The sequence below is a fragment of the Harpia harpyja genome, chromosome 16, assembly GCF_026419915.1.
Source record: "Harpia harpyja isolate bHarHar1 chromosome 16, bHarHar1 primary haplotype, whole genome shotgun sequence".
NCBI classification, from domain to species: domain Eukaryota; kingdom Metazoa; phylum Chordata; class Aves; order Accipitriformes; family Accipitridae; genus Harpia; species Harpia harpyja.
In genome coordinates, this window is record NC_068955.1 from 14,604,962 (window position 1) to 14,624,589 (window position 19,628).

Consider the following 19,628-nt stretch of genomic DNA (forward strand, 5'->3'; position numbering starts at 1 on the left):
TTATTGGGAAAAGAAAAAATACTCTGTTTAGATCTAGTAATATATTTTAAACAACTATACTCATTTTATTGTTTCACTTAACAGATGGTTGCATTTAAACAAGATTTCTTTATATCTTTTTTTTTCCATTTTCATTAAATATTTAATGTCTGTCTTTTAACTGGACTGATTTAATTTACTATTGCCTCAAACTGCTACATATAACTGCATTTGGAAGATAGCCTTGAAGATCAAATCAAAAAGAACCATTATTCATGTCTTAAAATGTCAGGTTTTCAGTATCACTTATGCCTTACAAAAGCATTTTATTCCTGTTGCATTTTGTATTAGGACTGATTATGAATGTTATGTTTTTTAAGAAATTTAAAACACTACATTTTCCAGTTGCTAGATCAGACCACTGGTCAATCTTTTCCAGTATCTTGTCACCTACCAGGAGCTAATACCAGATTCCTCAAGATTTCTTGCAACTTCTCTTGCAAAAGAGACTAGAAGGGAATATTCATGTGGCAATGATTTTCAGTAACTAACTGTGCATTGCTAATACCCTATGCAAAATATTTATATAAATTACTGATGTTAAATGTGAGCAGGACTGGGAGATTTATCTGACACATGCAATCCATCATTTTGCATGGGTTTTTTTCTCCTGTCAATACTATATCCATCAGGGCTGGTCTTGGCAGTTTTTATTAGTATGAGTAGCTCTATTAAGTCAATGGGACCACTCAAATTGAAATTGCTTGCATGAGTACAAGCTTGCTAAGTTAGTCCCATTCATGTACAGTAATTACTGCCCTGTCAACCAACATTTTTAAATCTTCAGATTGCCTATGTAAATTTATCTTGCATATCATTTTCAAAACATTGACAAATGCAAATATAATCTTAGGCTACTTTATAGTTTGTGAAATAAACACTAAAATACTGGCAAGTTGATTTAAGCACAAAATAAAACAATCACTTCGAGTATAAGCTTACGTTTAGAGTTACGCAATGTCAGTCAAAAGCATCTTCAGCCATTCATTGAACAAGAAAGTTATTTGTACTGTGCAATGCTAATCTGATGAGTAGTGGTTAGACAGTGTCCAGCAAACCCCTCTTTATTTGAATCACACTCTGTGGAAAATATTTTCAGACGTCCTGAGTGACTAAAGAATATTGGCCCACACACATTCTCTGCCTGACTTTATATTTTGGGTCAAAACCTAACTTTTATAAATTGATTGTAATGATAATTGCATATGTGGATTGGCAGCTGGATTTAGACTTAGTAAGGTACATCCAGAAATATTCTTAATAATTAGGTCAGTTCCCAAATTATCAAATAGTAAATTATCTTGACTATTCTTACAATTGAGAGACACTTATTTTTATAATCATCAACAGCATGGCATTGTGCAATTACTAAATAAACCAATGCAGCTAGAATTTCCTTGGGAATGATGTATTTGCTAAGCAAATAAAAGGCCCTGCTGTTTCCTTGAGAAAAATTAACAGACCAAAATACATGTTTATACTCTTTTGCTCTGCTACAAAGGTTGTTATGCTAGAATAAACATTCTATGATTCTATGCCTGCTGAGATTCCTATAGATGTGTTGGGCGAGACCAAATTCTGGCCTATTATTAAGACTTACAGAGGCGTTTTTCTCACCTGATCAGTATCAATTATAATGATGTGAATGCATTTACCTAATTACATTATCTGTGATACTGAAAGACTAACAGGAAATGGAAAATGGTTAAACGCTGCCCTAAGTTACTTCTTTGTGCATCACTAGTGGTCACGCATAAAGTTAAATGAGAAAAGAATTAAAATCTTAGATCTGAAAGAAACTGCAGACACTGCAGCAACTTCTAGATATGGTGAGGCTCCCCAGAACCCTCTCCTCCAAAGCCATCAGTCTCTTGGGGACCTCTTTGGGAGTGGGGGCTTGAATCTCTTCAGACAGGCATCCTTCAGCTCTGGGGTCAAATACTCAATCTGCTTACATGGTAGGCACAGCCAGAAATTACATTAGAAAAGTAATTTTTAAAAAAAAGGTGCTCCTGATCCTGTTATTTTTAAGGCAAAGGTAGTTGTCCAGCTTTCATGGAGGTATCTGGGCTGAGGTTCTTAAGTGGAGGAAATGCTCAGCAAGGAATGTAAGCACCAAAGGGGACTGGGGTTTATGGCTGACTTCAGCATTTCCCTGTTTTCCACCAACATGGCTCCTTGTTCGGTGAGATGGGTGTTATGCATCCTGTTCTGAGTCAGTGAACTCTTCCCACCTATTGCATAAGGAAAAAGGGGGCTTAACTTAGGTCTAAATTACATAGGCAGTTCCTCTTTGACTGAGAAATTCTCTAGACACCTAGAGTGCTCATTCACATACTCCTCATCAGGATTAAGATATTAGTCATTCCATCACCTAAATCGTTTGAGGATTTAGACTTGGCAGGTTATAACTACATGTTAGTCAACATGTTCTAAGTGTGGTTATCACACGCTGACAGGATTCAGTCTTTCACAAAATAAAGTTGTAGCCACTTTTCTTTCACAGGAAATGCCTGCCATATTTATTCATAAAAGACAAGAGCTTAGAGCACCAACCTAGGAGCTCAGGGTCAGTCTTTTTCTAGGCATGAAAATGTTCAGGTCAATATTTGTCATTTCTCAAGTCTTTGCCAATACATCCTCTGGTATGGTATTACTGCACCATGCATGGAAAGGAATTTAAAACTTACAGAGTCATGATAGAAGAACTCATCTGGAAAACAGTTCATGTAGTTGATCCATTTAACTGGAGGTACAAAAATAAGCCTTGAAGCAAGGCACAAGAATAGGACAGTTTTGATGTAGCTGAGTGCCCTAATCATGTGGTCACATGATCATGGCCTATTTTTTCCTCCTTTGTCACTGTCCCACTGGTTTTGGCACCATGTCTCAGCTTCAGGTGGGGTAGCAAGAACCCTTGGTCAAATAGACTTTGAGTATGATGTTTAAGGTTTTCTGCAGAGAAGATGTGAGTTTGAACCATCTCAGAGTGAGAAGAGGGGTAGAACAGGAAACCTGGTTTCTCTTGGTTTCTTCTCCTGGGTTACTGCTCAGGCTATGGGCCCTTGTATTATCATGCAGAGGTACCTTCTTGCATCCAGCTGTAAAACAAATCTAGATCCCTGATTGAGGCTTTAGATTTGCTCCGGAAGAAAAGGCCCTATGCTTAGGTACTAAAGAAAATGGCATACAAATATCTGCAACCAGTATTGGATCACACCCTAAGTCCCTTGTTTCTTTTAACCAGTTCTGGTCCTTTCCTTATTATTACCTAGCTACTACACAGCAATTTTAATAAATGACTCCCTTACACTTTGTGAATTCTTCCTGTGATTTTTTCACCTATTAGTGAGATTTAGTGCAGCAGTGAAATAAGGGCTGTGATCCAGTCATTAGAACCCCCTGTAGTGAGCTTTAAGAGAAACAAAGAAAGCAGATATGCCTGAAATGTTATTTGGATTTCAAACTCTGTGTATTTGTAATAGAAAGTCTCTTTCTATAATTACATTTTACATCTGGGGGGGGCCTGTTTCATTTTTTCTGATGTGATAAAGGACTCTCCGCTTTGTCTTACAGAGATGTATCTGGGTCCTTTGATCCTATCTAAATGCTTTGCTTTAAAAGTTCGGATGCAGGACATTGTACTTGCTTAATACACTTTTTACAATTTCTTCACAGGAGCCCAGACTGAAATCCAACAGGAACCAGGAAGCAAATACACTGAGGTTGTTCAGCAGAAACAAAACAGTACGTTCATTTATACTGTGTATTTGTATTTATTTGCTACATCTCTACTAAATAATAAAAATGCCTAAAAAACCTCCCTAGCATACTGCTGGTAGTGCCAGATAAAGATAAATGTGTATTAACAAGCCTCTATCTATATAAGAATAGTAATATATTTATTAAATACCAATTACTAAACACACAAAGTATGGTTATATTTGTATAATAATAGGTGACTAAGAAAGCATATATGTGTTTGTAGAGGCTATATCCATATGTGCATGAATATATATATATAAAATCAAAGTAGAATATATGTGCAGGATGTTTGGTTCCTTATAAACAAGGAAATAAGACCACTTTGGCAAGCTATAAAGTCAGGGGCTGATGCTGGGAAATCAAGATGTCAACCCAACTTCATTGATTTTTACTACATAATGATTTGTGATCATCCTGTACAATGGACTTGTGGTCATTTCTAAAGGGTTTTCAGCCCCTTAACAGAAAAATATTAAACAGAGAGCAAAGGGGATAATTAAAGTTTTTATTCCCTCCTTAGAAAGAGGAGGTGTAATGAGAAGGCAACTACGCTTTTGTACCAGTAACAGGCTAATTTAGTACAGCTTAATGCTTTCTATTGTTCAGTGTGTCTGAAGCACTCCAATGTGCAGACCTGTGAATTTCTGCATATTCTAACACAATACAGAGTTTCATAAAAGGGTCAAAATTAAAAGGTAGGAAATGCAGATCATCACAGTTGAAAGCAATTTCTTATGATTTAACTATCCTCTTTTGAATTTGAGTACGCACTTTTAACCTGATCCATGGTCTGTATAAAACAAAAAGGGCTTAACATTATTCATTGGATCAGGCATATTAACTTTCTAGTCCTTTCTAGGTCAATTTTACGTGCAATTTTTGGTATTATACTAGTTTTTGTTTTCTTTCTTACTTTTTTTCTATCTTCTGCTACAGTTTCATCTAAGGTGAACATCATCCAGCCAATGCTGACAAATCCAGTAATAACATGTAAGTAAAGGAAATGAAATATGATCAATAAGTTTTCAATTTTAGGGGATGTAGACAGAGGAATCTAATACAAATAGGGAAAGGCATTGGTAAAGGAAGTCATGGATTACTAAGACGAGAAAGAGGGTGATTAAGAAATAACATCAAACTGTTATTTTAGCTGAAATGTGGACAACTAATAAAGCTCTAGCTGAACATAACTATAACCATTTATAGGGGTATATAAGATGAGTAACAGATATAAGATGAGTGAAGAATGAATGCACAGTTTTATAATGGATAGATGGACAGAAAATAACGAATGGAGGTGGGCAGGCAAAAACTATTCAATGACAAAATGAAGCTTTGGACAAGTTGATTTTCACCATGTTAAGGCTGGGAATTTTTTTAAAGCTACTTTTAATTCACAGCTTCCAATCCTGCTCACAATGGCCGCGTGTGCAGCACATGGGGCAACTTCCACTTCAAGACCTTTGACGGAGACATATTCTCCTTCCCTGGGCTCTGTAACTATGTTTTTGCATCCCATTGCAATGCTCCCTATGAGGATTTCAACATCCAGATTAGGCGCACAGTGGTGGAAAATGCTCCAACAATCAACCGTATCACCATGAAACTTGAAGGTGTTGCTGCTGAACTAACAAAGGATGTTGTCATGATCAACAGCAACAGGTAAGTTTATTCGTAGCACTTGTTTGGTAACCACAGACTTTTTTTTTCAAACTTGCCAAGTACTTTGGTGTATTTGGTGGAAAAAAATTATGTGTTCTTCAATAAATCTGACAACTTTACCAGCATAAATAATGAATAGGTTGCTATTAATTCCTTTTGCAGTAGATTTATCATTCCCTTAAAGATTACCTCAAAAATAAAATTTGGATGAAAAATCCTGAGAGGTTGGATCCAAATTCAGATCCGTATTTGATGAAGTTGGACCATCTTATTTTTTAATTGCTTTTCTTTCCACACAACTGCATTATTTTAGAATCCCTACAGATGCTGGATACCACAAGCCATTTTTTTTCTCTTTATCAAACATCTGAATTAGAAAATACCTAGCATTCTTTCTGCCTTTTCCCAGAGTTCAACTGCCATACAGCCAATCTGGAATTATGATAGAGAAAAGCAGCATTTATGTGAAAGTTGCCAGCAAAATGGGTATTGTGTTAATGTGGAATGAAGATGACAGTATCCTGGTAAGAACTGCTTCGGGACCTGTCTACACCTTCAGAGACCAGAGCTAATCTTTGATTAGGCCAGTCCCTATCTGTTTAGGGGGTTACTATTGCCTTCTGATCTCATACTGTTGAGCAATTCTTTCTTAGTAAAGATAGGTTTGCATCCAGGTAGTCCTAAAGAAAATTACATGGATTTACATCTAGTGGATAGCAGGTGTCTGCTTAAAATAGGGTAAAAAAATCACTTTCATTATATCATTAACATATTGACATTGTTACAGGGCCTACTTACCCCTTCAAATATAATTTTCTAGCAGAATTTCACTCTCTTAGGACTTCATTTTTGCTGCGGATTTGATTTTCTTTCTGAAGAATGAATAGAGAGAAAGAGGCTGAGAGCAATATAGATATTACAGTGAAAACTTAATTCTGCATCAATAACATCAATAGCTTGGACTTTGCATTGTAAATCAAATCCAAGCCAACTCTTCATTCTATCACCCAGGTTTGAATTAGATTGCTAAATAAAATTACACAGATCTGAGGAAAAATACTTAGAGGCAGCAGGTGCAGGTGCTCTTGAATATATTTTAGAATGTTTATACTAACTTCTATCAACTTACTGTCCATCATTTTAGCTAGAATTGAATGAGAAATATGCCAATCAGACCTGTGGACTCTGTGGGGACTTCAATGGCTTTCCAATTTACAATGAGTTCTATTCAAACAGTAAGTTTTTTAAATAATAAAAATTGGCTTCTGGAGTCTCCAATATGCTTTTTTGGTATTCTTTTAACTCTAACATCATCAACATTCCTCTCTCCTATCCTGTTAAATGATTTACCCAGAAGATATGATTCAATCTCTGTTGAAAAATATGTAGTACAGAGATCAGATAATATGATGCAATACTTTAAGTATAAATATAGTACTGCTGCTAACAACTGATTGCATATTTCTTGTATGCCATGGTTTTATTTACCTAATCAGCTAACCCCATTAAAATGAGCCAGATTTTTATTAATAACATAAATAAATATAGAAATATATTCAATAAAACAAGAAGTAATTGTATTGTCTAGTCAGTACATTTATTGTTTCAGTTCTGTCTTAAAATTGGTATAACTACATATGCCTGCTGAATTGCGTAATCTTTAAAAGATCTTATCTTCATCATTCTTTCTATTCCCAGCTTGAGCTTTCTCCTAAACCTTGTCTCACAGCGGTCTCCAATGTCCAAATCCCTGTTTAGATTCTTTTCTCTCTTCCCTGCATGGGGTCAATATAATCTGAAAACAGTTTGTTATTTTTCTGGTCAAAATCTTAGTTTGCGTCTAGATGTAATAGGCTGAGAATTGTTTTCTAATGTTTGCTTTTTCCAGGGTGCTGTGCAAGGTAAGTTGAGACAGTGATGTAGTGCTTCCTTTGGAAGGGCTGATGGTCAATTTTAAAGACTTAAGGGAACTAGCTGCCTTGGCCAGTCTTGAGCACAATTCGAGAGGAGAAAAAGATAACAGGCAGTTGCATTGAACAAAAAAATCCAACCCTTATTATTGAACTTTTGTACAGATATTAAGATGACACCCTTGCAGTTTGGGAATATGCAGAAAATGGATGGGCCAACAGAACACTGTGAAGAATCTACTTCTACCCTGCCAGATAATTGCACTGATAATTCTGTAAGGATCTTTTGACTATTCTTTTATTTTTCTTTCAAATTTATCTGTAACCTTCTACAGCTTCAGATGGGTCAACAGGAAAAGCCTTCGGGTGACAGCAACTCAGAGAGGGATATAAGTTTCTATTAAAGAATAATTATACAAAGTAACAACACCAAAACATTGTTCCTTTCTATTTTCTGGAGGTTGTTTAATTTTTTTTTCTCCCAAGGATGACATATGCCAGAAAACATTGACCAGCTCTGCATTTGCAGAGTGCAATGACCTAGTTGATGTTAGAGAGTACATTATGGCTTGCCAAGATGACTTGTGCCGCTCTGAAGAGTCTAAAAATGCCTCATGTATCTGTGACACCTTTGCTGAATACTCTCGGCAGTGTGCTCATGCTGGTGGGCATCCTCTGAACTGGAGAACCTCAAAACTGTGCTGTAAGTATCACTGGAGATACCCTTACTTTATGCTCAGTAACTAACAAACAACAAGCTCTCAGATGATGCTGAGGATGCGTAAGAAGTTACAGGCCATTCAAGATTGTCTTCTCCGGAGGGTTCTGATGTACAAGTTCCAGCATGAAGACTTCAGCAAAAGAGCTAAGGGTTTTAATGCAAACTGGATTAAACACTCTCAAATACTTACATGGATACTCTAATGGAAAGTCAAAGTGTTATTTAATTAACTGGGACAGTAAAGGAAGCAAAGGAGAAAGAAGGAGAAAGAATGAGGCATACTTGCTTGCTTGTGTTCCTGTTTCTTTCCTTTTCTCATGGTGGCTACAGCATTTTTTATTCTCAATTATTAACTGATTGGGTCTTCATAGGTGTTTGGCTGGTTAAGCACTTATTTATCTCCTCTTGCTTGGTAGTGAGGAGTCTGCACCACTGCAATCTTCACAGAGATTTGCACTGAACTAAACACGTACTAGATTATGGGGTGTAGCTGTTGATACTGTCACCAGCATTTGCTCCAAAACCCAAACCCACAAGATACTATTTGCCCTTCCAATGGTATCTGAAAAATGCAAATATACCAAAGCTTTAGGAACTTATGACTTACATTTCACTAGCAATACAGGTGAAGGGTGCCTTCAGTAGAAACACAGGCCTTGTTGATTCTGTGGGGTCATTACCTTGCTGTCCCGAGAAATCCAGTCATTGAGCCAGTTCAGCACCAGACAGCCATGGAAAGTACATCTCAACTGTAAAATATGGATCTAGGTGACTAAATTTGCAAATTTTGACAGCTGGTGGTTGATCAGCAGTTTAGTGTGGTTTTACATCTGGCTGAAAAAACTAAATGAATGTAAATATTTTCATATACAGTGGCTAGAAATACTGAAAAAAAATCTATCCTCCTTTAAAATTTCAGCCAAGAAGTGTCCTTCCAACATGCAGTACCAGGAGTGCAGCTCCCCCTGTGCTGACACATGCACCAACCCTGAACGATCTGAGTTTTGTGAAGAACACTGCATGGATGGTTGTTTCTGCCCCCCAGGCAAGTTCTTATGTACTCATGTGTCTGATCTCAAAGAACAACAGCAGCTTACCTGCAGGATTTGGGCAGGTTCCATGGGGTTGAAGCCTTTTATATTTGCATTTTTCACAGCTGCAAGTGACAAGCATTTGTCATGTCTCAGCTGAGAAAAGATATCTGAATTAATTGCCAATACATGTGCAATATTCAGAAAGCAGGAAAGCAGAACAGCAAACAGATCAAGACCAGTCTCTCAACAAGCCACCTGTGCTACAACAAGTCCCTCTTTCAAAGCAGGTGGAATTTAATAATACAAAGGTTGAATCCTTCACTATGCAAATTGGCATAGTCCTACTGTCCTCAGCATAGGTACGTCCATTCATGACAGCTGCAGATCTGTCTCTAAGGCGATACTTAGGATTTGTAACAAACAAAAGTAGTGTATAGGAAATGCCTCTTTAACTGATCACGGTTTTGTCTTTTTTTTAATCTAGGGACTGTATTTGATGACATCAACAATTCTGGCTGCATTCCCCCTCAGCAGTGCTCCTGTGTTTACAATGGCAAGACCTACGCTACAGGAACTTCTTTTTCAGAGCAGTGCCATTCCTGGTAATCTTTGTTACTTTTCTAACTTACTATTTCCTCTCCGTATTTAATGAGTTTAATGGTTTATTATATGCAATTGCATCACTGGTAATTGATATGTGCATTTAACTGACCGCTACAGTTCCAAAATAGCTCTAAAGAACATTCATTGTTTTATTTAGCAACAGCCTTAACTAGTTTTGCACTCTGACTCAAGGAGATCAAAGCAAGGATTTACAATGTTTAGATTTCTCACCAGTCAATTAAAATACTTCCTCTTTGCTTATTTTGTTCAAACATTTGGACTACTCCAAGAGGAATGAAGTTGCAGTCATTTATGTATTTGCAAACATTTCTTTTCTCTGGAGAAAGCAAAGGATGACACAGTACAACCTCGATTTCGCAATTATTAATCCTGTACCTGTGCACTACCACTTCACTTTAGAAAACAGATATGTCTGCATCAGGAGTAGATGTGGGGTTACATTTCTGTTAGTTTCTGATACATTTGCATAACAAAACAGAAGAGAATTTAATTTGTCATTGTGCTCTATGTTAGCTGCAAAACCCAAGAAGTTACTCATCCAATACCTGTTGCTGGAGAGTTCACCTGTTCAAAGAAGGAAAACAATTAAATAAGCAAAGTGAATGTATACCACAGTCATTCTTTTTAATGCGTTGCATCACACATTCACAACCTTTTGGAAAGTCTTAAACCTAGATTTACTGTGTGTCAAACTACAGCTTGAAGGGCAAAACAGTAGCAAAATAGCTGAACCTGACGTCACTGTAATTCCTTTTACTCTGGACCACTGCTAGTGATTTCAGCTAACTTTATTCTCTCTCTTCCAGTACCTGTAATGGAGGCCAATGGAGTTGCCAAGACATGTCATGCCCAGGAACATGTTCACTAGAGGGAGGTTCACACATTTCCACATATGATAAAAAACATTACAGTCACCATGGAGACTGCACTTACGTCCTTTCTAAGGTGGGAATCAGATATTACTAGGTCATAAAGCGTTTCTGTTATAGAAAGAAAGGGTGATCTCAATCAACACTTTTGAAACTTACTTCTTTTGACATACAGATGTTAAATTGTCTCTCACCTAGCCAGATTTTTACTAGAGCATATGCTGTGATTCAAATGACAAGCATCGGTTAACTATTAGGATGTCATGTAACAGTATGTGGTGTTTACTGGGGAATTTCCAGTTCTATGACGTCGTAATTGCTGAAGAGCATTGCCTTTTTTAAGAACTTGTTTAGTCTACAATCTTCAGTGTGATTAATCCAGCTTTCTTACAGAGTTGCATAATTTTTGCCGTGTTACTGTATTATATGGTATTGGGCCAAATGGTACAAGTCTGAAAAATTACACTAACAGTTCTGGGGGAAAAAAAAAAATTATAAGACTAATATTTTTATTTCATTTCTGGGAAGTTCAAATACAGAAAATCAGTTCAAGTCAACTGATACATTTCATTTAGGTTGTGAACATTTTAAACAGATTTAAAAATAGGTCAAAAGAAGTAGAAAAATTAAAAGTTAAATATAATAAAAATATTTAATTACAGCAATGTGCAGGTGAAATGTTTTGATCTTTTAGGGGCTTTTCATGTTTGTTCTTTGCTTTCCTTTTTCCCCATCTGCACAATTCAGTAAAAAAACCCCAAAGCTGTATGTTACTGTTCTCCCGAAAAATGTTTTATCTGAAATGTTTGTCTAGCATTGATACCAGCTACAGAAAGATGAGAGATACAGTAGAATTGAATCAAACATTAGAAGTGGGCATGAATAAAAACTCCAAATATGGATATCATCAATAAAATGCAAAACCAGATTATAATTCTCTCGTTGTTCCTAATCATTACAAAAGGCAAAACTGAATCTTAGGCCAAAGAAGGGCTGGGATTTGGGAGAGTCTGGATCTTCTTCAGAAACAGAAATATTTTTTCAGAGTTGAGAGGAAAATTTACAGGGAAAGCTTATGTAATTAGCCTTTCATGAAATAACTGTTGGCATTTTTTTTCAGCACTGCAAAGATGAAACATTCACCATCCTGGTAGAACTACGCAAATGTGGCCTAACAGACACTGAGACATGCTTAAGGACAGTGACCCTCAACATGAATAAAGGACAAACTGTAAGAATGCAAAATAAGCATGGGAAACGACTATTGAAAATATGGGGAGCAAAGAAGCTAGGCCTTAATCAGTCAGGGAACTGCATTTCTCTCTCAAATGGTCAGCATATGTGATAAGTACATGTTATTTTTATTCGAGCGAAAAGAAATTGATTTTGTTAAGAAAATCAGATCAGCCATAAATTTGGCTTTGTGGAAGTTCGTTAAGAAAAACATTTTACTCACAAAGCAGAAAAAAGCTATTTCCTCTGCCAACTAGAAGGAAAAAAATGAGCTTTTAAGTTAGAAACTACAAGTACAACAGTAAGGGATGTAATTCATCACAAAGATGTGTTCAAAGAAACCAAGATGATGTAATTCCCTAAGAAGCTGAGAAAGTCTCTTCAAAAATAATACTTTTATGGCACGGAAAATTAGTAAAGTGTACAAAGTGGAAAGAGGGAGGAGGTGAAATCACAAAAACCTACCCTTTTCATTTAATATCTGTGAAACTAATATCACTGGAGTCATCACCATTATTACTCTTTGGACTATAGTTATCCTTCACACAGTTGCCTCTTGTTCCTCTTCCTTATCAGCTCATTGAGGTCAAACCTGATGGTGGTGTGTTTATGAACTCGATCTACACCCAGCTGCCCATTTCAGCAGGTATTTTTTTCTCCAACAGTCCGTGAGCAATTATCTCAGAACTTCAACTCCACACCTGCTTATTTTCTTAAACTATGGAAGATAAAAGGAGTTGTTCAGAACCTGCATGTTCACACCTCAGTTCTCTTCATGGTATTTCCTGAGTCACAAAAGTGCTTCTGAAGTAGAATTGGGAAGTTTAGTGTCATAAAGAAATAGGAGACAGTACAAGCATAGGCAAGAGTTCAAACAGAAGCAAAGAGCATTTAGACTCTCCCGATTTGATCACTGTAAGGATTACTTCCTTCTCACTGTACAAAATTGAACACAGAAGACATCTGTTTACCTCTTCTACCTCTTCTTTTTTTTTAACTTACCACTCCTGTGCTCACACTTCCTCAGACAGAAATTTGATTTTTGCTGTCTCAATAACTAATGATTCTATGCAATATCTCTGACCTCCAGATCTGCTTATTCTCCCTTTCCAGTGAAGTGAGGCCTCCAATGTATGCTGAACAAGCTGAGAAACAAAACCAGAAGTATTCTTTTTAATGCTCAGTGCCATACAGTTTTCTTATTCTCTTGGAAGGAGTAATCTCAAACTGCTTAATGTTGAGACAGCAAATAAAGTTAACAACTTGGTAGCTACAAGCAAATTCTGAACTGTAAATTTAGATTTAGATTTCTCATTCATTTTCATAAAGATTGGCTTTATTTGACCTCAGAATTTGCAACAATTGTGATAGGAATTCAAGAATAATAGTATAATGATGCACTGTTTTCAGCATTTGACCTCATTCAGAAAGTGATCGTTCTGTTTTTCATCTGTAGCTAATGCCACTGTGTTCAGACCTTCATCATTCTTCATCATCATGCAGACAAACTTTGGCGTCCACCTTGAAATCCAAATCATACCCATCATGCAAGTGTTTGTGCGACTGAATCCTATTTTCAAAGACCAGACCTGTGGTAAGTGAATGAAATATAAGACCATCTTGCTTAATGTCTTCTGTCTAGTATGAGCAGTATAAACTTTTCACTGCTTTTCAACAGGTCTCTGTGGAAATTTCAATAATATCCAAACTGATGACTTCAGGGTAATGAGTGGAATAATTGAAGGAACAGCAACAGCATTTGCTAATACGTGGAAAACCCAGGCTTCATGTCCTAATATCCAGCACAGTTTTGAGAACCCTTGTGCACTCAGCATTGATAATGGTGTGTACTTAGATTTTTTTCTAGGGGTTTTTTTGCCTATCCTAAGGAAAACACATCCCTTGGAAAGCAAAATTAAGAGAATAAAGACTTACATACTTGGTAAAAACATACATTTGAAATCAGAAAAAAATAGTCAAAATGAAAGCACTAGCGATAAATAACAAAGTAAGGAAGAGTCATAGAAACATAACTGAAGGAAACTGTATGGTCATTGAAAACAGAGAAGATGTCTAAGCTGACAACTTGGTATCGGAGTAGTGGATTGCAGGAGTATCTTTGAAAATCTTTCATTCATCCCCTTCAGCAAGTCCTCTTCTTTGGTTTTAGGAACCTTAGCCCAAAAGCTGAGTGAAAAAAAGACAGGAGGAGAGATTTGATGTAATTTCAGAACTGGCTTCATGGACCAGGGCAGTGTGGTTTTGTGACTAATGAAAAACAGAGAGTAATGTGCATTTGTATTGTTTGTTCTCTTCACAGAAAAATATGCTCAGCATTGGTGTGGACTACTAACTGACAGCAAAGGACCTTTTGCTGATTGTCACTATGCAGTGAATCCCTCTGTTTACCACACGGTACTTTGTTAGACTGTTTTTCCCTTTAGAAAATACAGAACAGTATCACTACAACTAGCTACCAGAAAAGGACTGTTCCAGACATGTCTCGTCTTAGGCAATGTCTGCTCTTTCATTTCTGTGCTGCAACACTTCCTTCTTTCAACATGTGTTTCTGTTTGTGTTGTAATCTTACCTTATTTCAATTGTCAGTCTTGGCTTCAAGATCCTGACTTGCTTGCAAATGAAAAGGCAGCTATTTATTCCTGGATGGATATACCCATATAGTAGGAATGTATGTAGGCATGTCAAATGCTTGTTTGAATATCAGTGAATTTTTGTCTCATCAGCCTTGTATCTCATTAATAACTACTTGGCACAGAAATCCCATTAGCTAATTATCATCATTCTGCTATCAATGTGTTGCCAATCTTTCTTCTCACTATGAATTATCCAGGTATGGACACTGGTGAAATGACATGTCTAGACTGCATATTGTGAATAGAGCTTTGTATGCTATTGTGTAGCATATTCGTAAATATGGTTCAGAGGAACATGAAGCTGTTAAATATATAACAGACTTTAAGACCACTATTTCCCAATAATAATTGCAGACATCGACTGAATTTCCATTACCTTCATTCTCCCCTGTCAGGAAACTTAGGCAAAGACTGGAAAGTGATAAAGCTGTGTCAGTGTTTTCTATGAGTCAGCATGTCTGAAGAAGGATTAGAGCATAAGACCAGAAAAATAACATTCTTTTTTTTAAGATTGACCATGTTACCAGTGCTGAGATTTTATTTTTCTCTGCATTCTTAGAACTGCATGTTTGACACATGTAACTGTGAAAATAGTGAGGATTGTCTGTGTGCAGCCCTGTCTTCCTATGTGAGAGCTTGTGCTGCAAAAGGACTCCAGCTGCGTGGATGGAGGACTGATGTCTGCTGTAAGAACTCTTAACTATCCCTATTCCTAAGAACACACACCAACAAAAACTGCTGATCAGAGATTATTTTGTACTGATTTCCAGCCAAATCTAGTAAGTGTTGAGGAAGGGATTTTGCTAAGTGCACTCCTGGAAGTAATTCTCTGCTGTTCCCTTAGAATCAATTCATTGCTAGCAAGAGTGAATACAAAGAGATGGGAGATATAGGTTGCTTAGGAAAGAGACTACTGTTATGGAAGTGCCTCCACCTGTTTCTGTGCAACTTTGAATTTCACTGCAGCTTTATATATCACAAGTTATTGTAGATCAAATGTGATGTATTAGAATAACAGTTCTAGTAATACTAACCAGAACACTTGCAAAGGAAAGGTCTCTGAAGCTGCATGCTACATTCCACTGATGCAGTAGGTCTGTTTTCAGCATACCGGGAGACGTTCAGGGAGACATATTCTCTCATACTTTAAAAGTTTTAGAAGTCTTGGCAATGAATGGCAGCACCAAATGGAGGTTTCTTTCTGAAATTTCATTTGAAAAAATATTTTCTTCTTTGCATACATCATTTACTCCACATGTACATTAGCTTTTCAGGTCTAACTCTGGAATTATTCAGAAATAGATTTACAGGAGAGATGCAACATAGACAGAGGTAGTACAGTATTGTTTACATGTTATTTCTGCTGCTTATGATTTCTTTTTTCCCACCAGAAATTACCACCTGGAAATAACAAACCTATTCTATTTTCGTCTCTCAAGCAAAATACAGCACCTCATGCCCCAAATCCCTAAACTACAGCTATACCATTGCTTCCTGTCAACCCACTTGTCGGTCTCTGAGTGACCCCGATGTCACATGCAACATTAAGTTTGTCCCAGTTGATGGCTGCACCTGTGTAGATGGAACCTACATGGATGAGAATGGCAAATGTGTGCCTGCTAATGAATGCCCCTGCTACTACAGAAGATCTCCCATACCACTTGGAGAAGTTGTCCATGAAAATGGGTTGGTATGGTAAGTAAATATTTTGCAAAACACTCAAGCAATAGTATATGTGTTTTCTTATTAAAATCTGCTGCATTTAAACTGGTGTCACCCTGCCTTGCCTGAATTTCAATACAATGCTCTCTCATATTTTTCAAATTTAAGAATGGTACATATTCCCCTGAGCTGGAAGACAGGAACACGAAGCAGAACAAAGCACCCATAATCCAAGGGGAAATGGTTAGCAACCTGCTACACCACTTAGACATACACAAGTCTATGGGGCTGGATGGGATCCACCCAATGGTACTGAGGGAGCTGGCAGAAGTGCTCACCAAGCCACTTTCAATTATTTGTCAGCAGTCCTGGCTAACCAGGGAGGCCCCAGTTGACTGGAGGTTAGCAAATGTGACGCCCATCTACAAGAAGGGCTGGAAGGAGGATCCAGGGAACTACAGGCCTGTCAGTCTGACCTCGGTGCCAGGGAAGGTTATGGAGCAGATCAGCTTGAGTGCCATCACACGACACGTACAGGACAACCAGGTGATCAGGCCCAGTCAGCATGGTTTTGTGAAAGGCAGGTCCTGCTTGACTAACCTCATCTCCTTCTGTGGCAAGGTGACCTGCTTAGTGGATGAGGGAAAGGCTGTGGATGTTGTTTCCCTGGACTTTTGGCACCATTTCTCCTGGAGAAACTGGCTGCTCAAGGCTTGGACGGGCATACTCTTCACTGGGTAAAAAACTGGCTGGATGGGCAGGCCCTAAGAGTTGTGGTGAATGGAGTTAAATCCAGTTGGTGGCCGGTCACAAGTGGTGTTCCCCAGGGCTCAGTATTGGGGCCAGTTCTGATTAATATCTTTATCAATGATCTGGGCAAAGGGATCGAGCGTACCCTCAGAAAGTTTGCGGATGACACCAAGTTGGGTGGGAGGGTTGATCTGCTGGAGGGTAGGAAGGCTTGACAGAGGGATCTGGACAGGCTGGATCGATGGGCCGAGGCCAATTGTCTGCGGTTCAACAAGGCCAAGTGCCGGGTCCTGCACTTGGGTCACAAGAACCCCATGCAGCGCTACAGGCTTGGGGAAGAGTGGCTGGAAAACTGCCTGGCAGGAAAGGACCTGGGGGTGCTGGTTGACAGCCGGCTGAATATGAGCCAGCAGTGTGCCCAGGTGGACAAGGCGGCCAACGGCATCCTGGCCTGTATCAGAAATGGTGTGGCCAGCAGGACTAGGGAAGGGATCATCCCCCTGTACTCGGCACTGGTGAGGCCGCACCTCAAATACTGTGTTCAGTTTTGGACCCCTCACTACAAGAAAGGCATTGAGGTGCTGGAGCGTGTCCAGAGAAGGGCAACGAAGCTGGTGAGGGGCCTGGAGCACAAGTCTTATGAGGAGCGGCTGAGGGAACTGGGGTTGTTTAGTCTGGAGAAGAGGAGGCTGAGGGGAGACCTTATCACTCTCTACAACTGCCTGAAAGGAGGTTGTAGCGAGGTGGGGGTCGGTCTCTTTTCCCAAGTAACAAGCGATAGGACAAGAGGAAATGGCCTCAAGTTGCACCAGGGGAGGTTTAGATTGGATATTAGGAAAAATTTCTTCACCAAAAGGGTTATCAAGCATTGGGACAGGCTGCCCAGGGAAGTGGTTGAGTCACCATCCCTGGAGGTATTTAAAAGACGTGTACATGTGGCACTTTAGGGACATGGTTTATAGGTGGACTTGGCAGCGTTAGGTTTATGGTTGGACTCGATGATCTTAAGGGTCTTTTCCAATCTGCATTGATTCTATGATTCTATGATATTTACAGATTCTATGATTCTATGATATTTACAGATTTATAGAACAATTGTATTTAGCTGCCTTTTCTATTTAATTCTATGATTTTTCAAGCATAAAATTATGACAACACCAGCAAGGAGAGATCTTATGAGAAAGTAAGTAACAAGCAGAGACATATACTCATTTCAACCTATGATTTTTCCTTTTATGCAATAATGGATCTCATATGAAAGCAGCACTGGTAGTGGTATTGAGGGAAATTCTTTCCTGTGACTGCAAAACAGCATTCTGGAATTCCTTTGAAAATTCTGAAACTTGATGAGAGAGAAGTAGCTCTCAGTCTTAGTACATGGGTTGAGAGGAGGAGAAAAAAATGTTTTTCCCTCTCTTACAGCACTTGCATCCAGGGAAGACTGAATTGCATTGGAGCACCCAATCCAACTCCAGGTAAAAAAAAAAAAAAATCTTCCACTTATCTTTTTCTCCATGCCAGGTTTTGGACAAAAATAGTTGATAGAATTGACTTTTCTTAATGGATTTTTAAATAATGGAAGTATTTCTCATTTAGTTATAGTGCAACAGTTATCATAAAAGGCAGGAGTGAACCTAGATTAATGATAAGACCTCTTTTTCACAAAGATTTTTTTCTGAAATACTGTGAGGTTTTTTTCTGGGAATTCAATGCTCTGAAGTGAATCTATTTAGCAGATTGAATAGGGACAGCAATCCCTACTAAATTAAATACATAATTTGCAAAGAAATTCTAGATGGTTTTAATGGCTACAGCTGTGGGATAAACCTTGTGCCATTTCTTACTGCTCTCGCTTCTTTCCTTCCTCTAGTCTGTGAATCTCCCATGGTCTACTTTGACTGTAGAAACATCACTGCAGGAGCAACGGGAGCAGAATGTCAAAAAAGTTGCCAGACTCTTGATATGCAGTGTGTAAGTATGTCATGGTTGGATGAAATGGTATTTCCAGGTTTTGTCTGTGCTCTTGGTGCTAAAGTAATTGATCTATCTGAACTACTCCAAATCTAAAACACAGATACTTTGTTCTTGTAGCAAAAGTCTAAAACTATGTTATGAAGCATTAAAAATGGGACCCTTAGACCAAAATATAATAAAGCAACATCTAATTTAATTAATAAGATTAGTGTCTACCTTTATTCAGCTACTTCAGGTAACAGTAATGAGTAGTGAAAATACCTAGGGCTCTGCCACACATTTCACTTCTTTAGGAGAAAATTACTGGCTATAAACTGGCTAGGAGAAATCATTCTTTCTCACACCATGATGCAATTGTGAACTTCTTGCACATCTAATTATATCACTCCACCTAGGTGCATAGTAGCCACATGCCATTTTGTGAATAAGTACCATATGAGATAAGCAGATTTCAATGTAACTCAACCAAACTGGAAAAAATATTACTTATTTTCTTTTTAAAGATCCATTCAATAACAAATCACCCACTACAAAGTGGAAGGCTTCTTCAGCTAACACAGAACAAGACCTAAGATTCAATGTATTTCAAATTTCACAGGCTCCAGCAGAGCAAACAGGATTGGCATACATAAAACATTTATCTTTAACAGATTTATATTCTGTTAAATCAATAGCTAATAACTTCCTTTTTGTTCCATTGTCCTATAAGTAATTCTTAGTCCTCTCCCATT

General features: G+C 38.0%; 1 protein-coding gene across 1 annotated transcript in view; it reads left to right on the forward strand.

Moving 5' to 3' along the window:
* The first annotated feature begins 2,626 nt into the window (after positions 1–2,626).
* LOC128152409 (mucin-5B-like) overlaps positions 2,627–19,628 on the forward strand; it is a 35,595-nt gene continuing 18,593 nt past the window's right edge. The window contains exons 1-20 of the mRNA XM_052810629.1: positions 2,627–2,684; positions 3,718–3,786; positions 4,741–4,794; positions 5,205–5,466; positions 5,876–5,990; positions 6,611–6,701; positions 7,542–7,651; positions 7,863–8,079; positions 9,017–9,142; positions 9,616–9,733; positions 10,562–10,700; positions 11,745–11,855; positions 12,434–12,503; positions 13,314–13,451; positions 13,536–13,700; positions 14,178–14,272; positions 15,071–15,197; positions 15,951–16,206; positions 18,346–18,398; positions 18,794–18,894. Coding sequence (XP_052666589.1) covers positions 2,627–2,684; positions 3,718–3,786; positions 4,741–4,794; positions 5,205–5,466; positions 5,876–5,990; positions 6,611–6,701; positions 7,542–7,651; positions 7,863–8,079; positions 9,017–9,142; positions 9,616–9,733; positions 10,562–10,700; positions 11,745–11,855; positions 12,434–12,503; positions 13,314–13,451; positions 13,536–13,700; positions 14,178–14,272; positions 15,071–15,197; positions 15,951–16,206; positions 18,346–18,398; positions 18,794–18,894 — 2,475 coding nt within the window. The remainder of the gene's footprint in view (positions 2,685–3,717; positions 3,787–4,740; positions 4,795–5,204; positions 5,467–5,875; positions 5,991–6,610; positions 6,702–7,541; positions 7,652–7,862; positions 8,080–9,016; positions 9,143–9,615; positions 9,734–10,561; positions 10,701–11,744; positions 11,856–12,433; positions 12,504–13,313; positions 13,452–13,535; positions 13,701–14,177; positions 14,273–15,070; positions 15,198–15,950; positions 16,207–18,345; positions 18,399–18,793; positions 18,895–19,628) is intronic.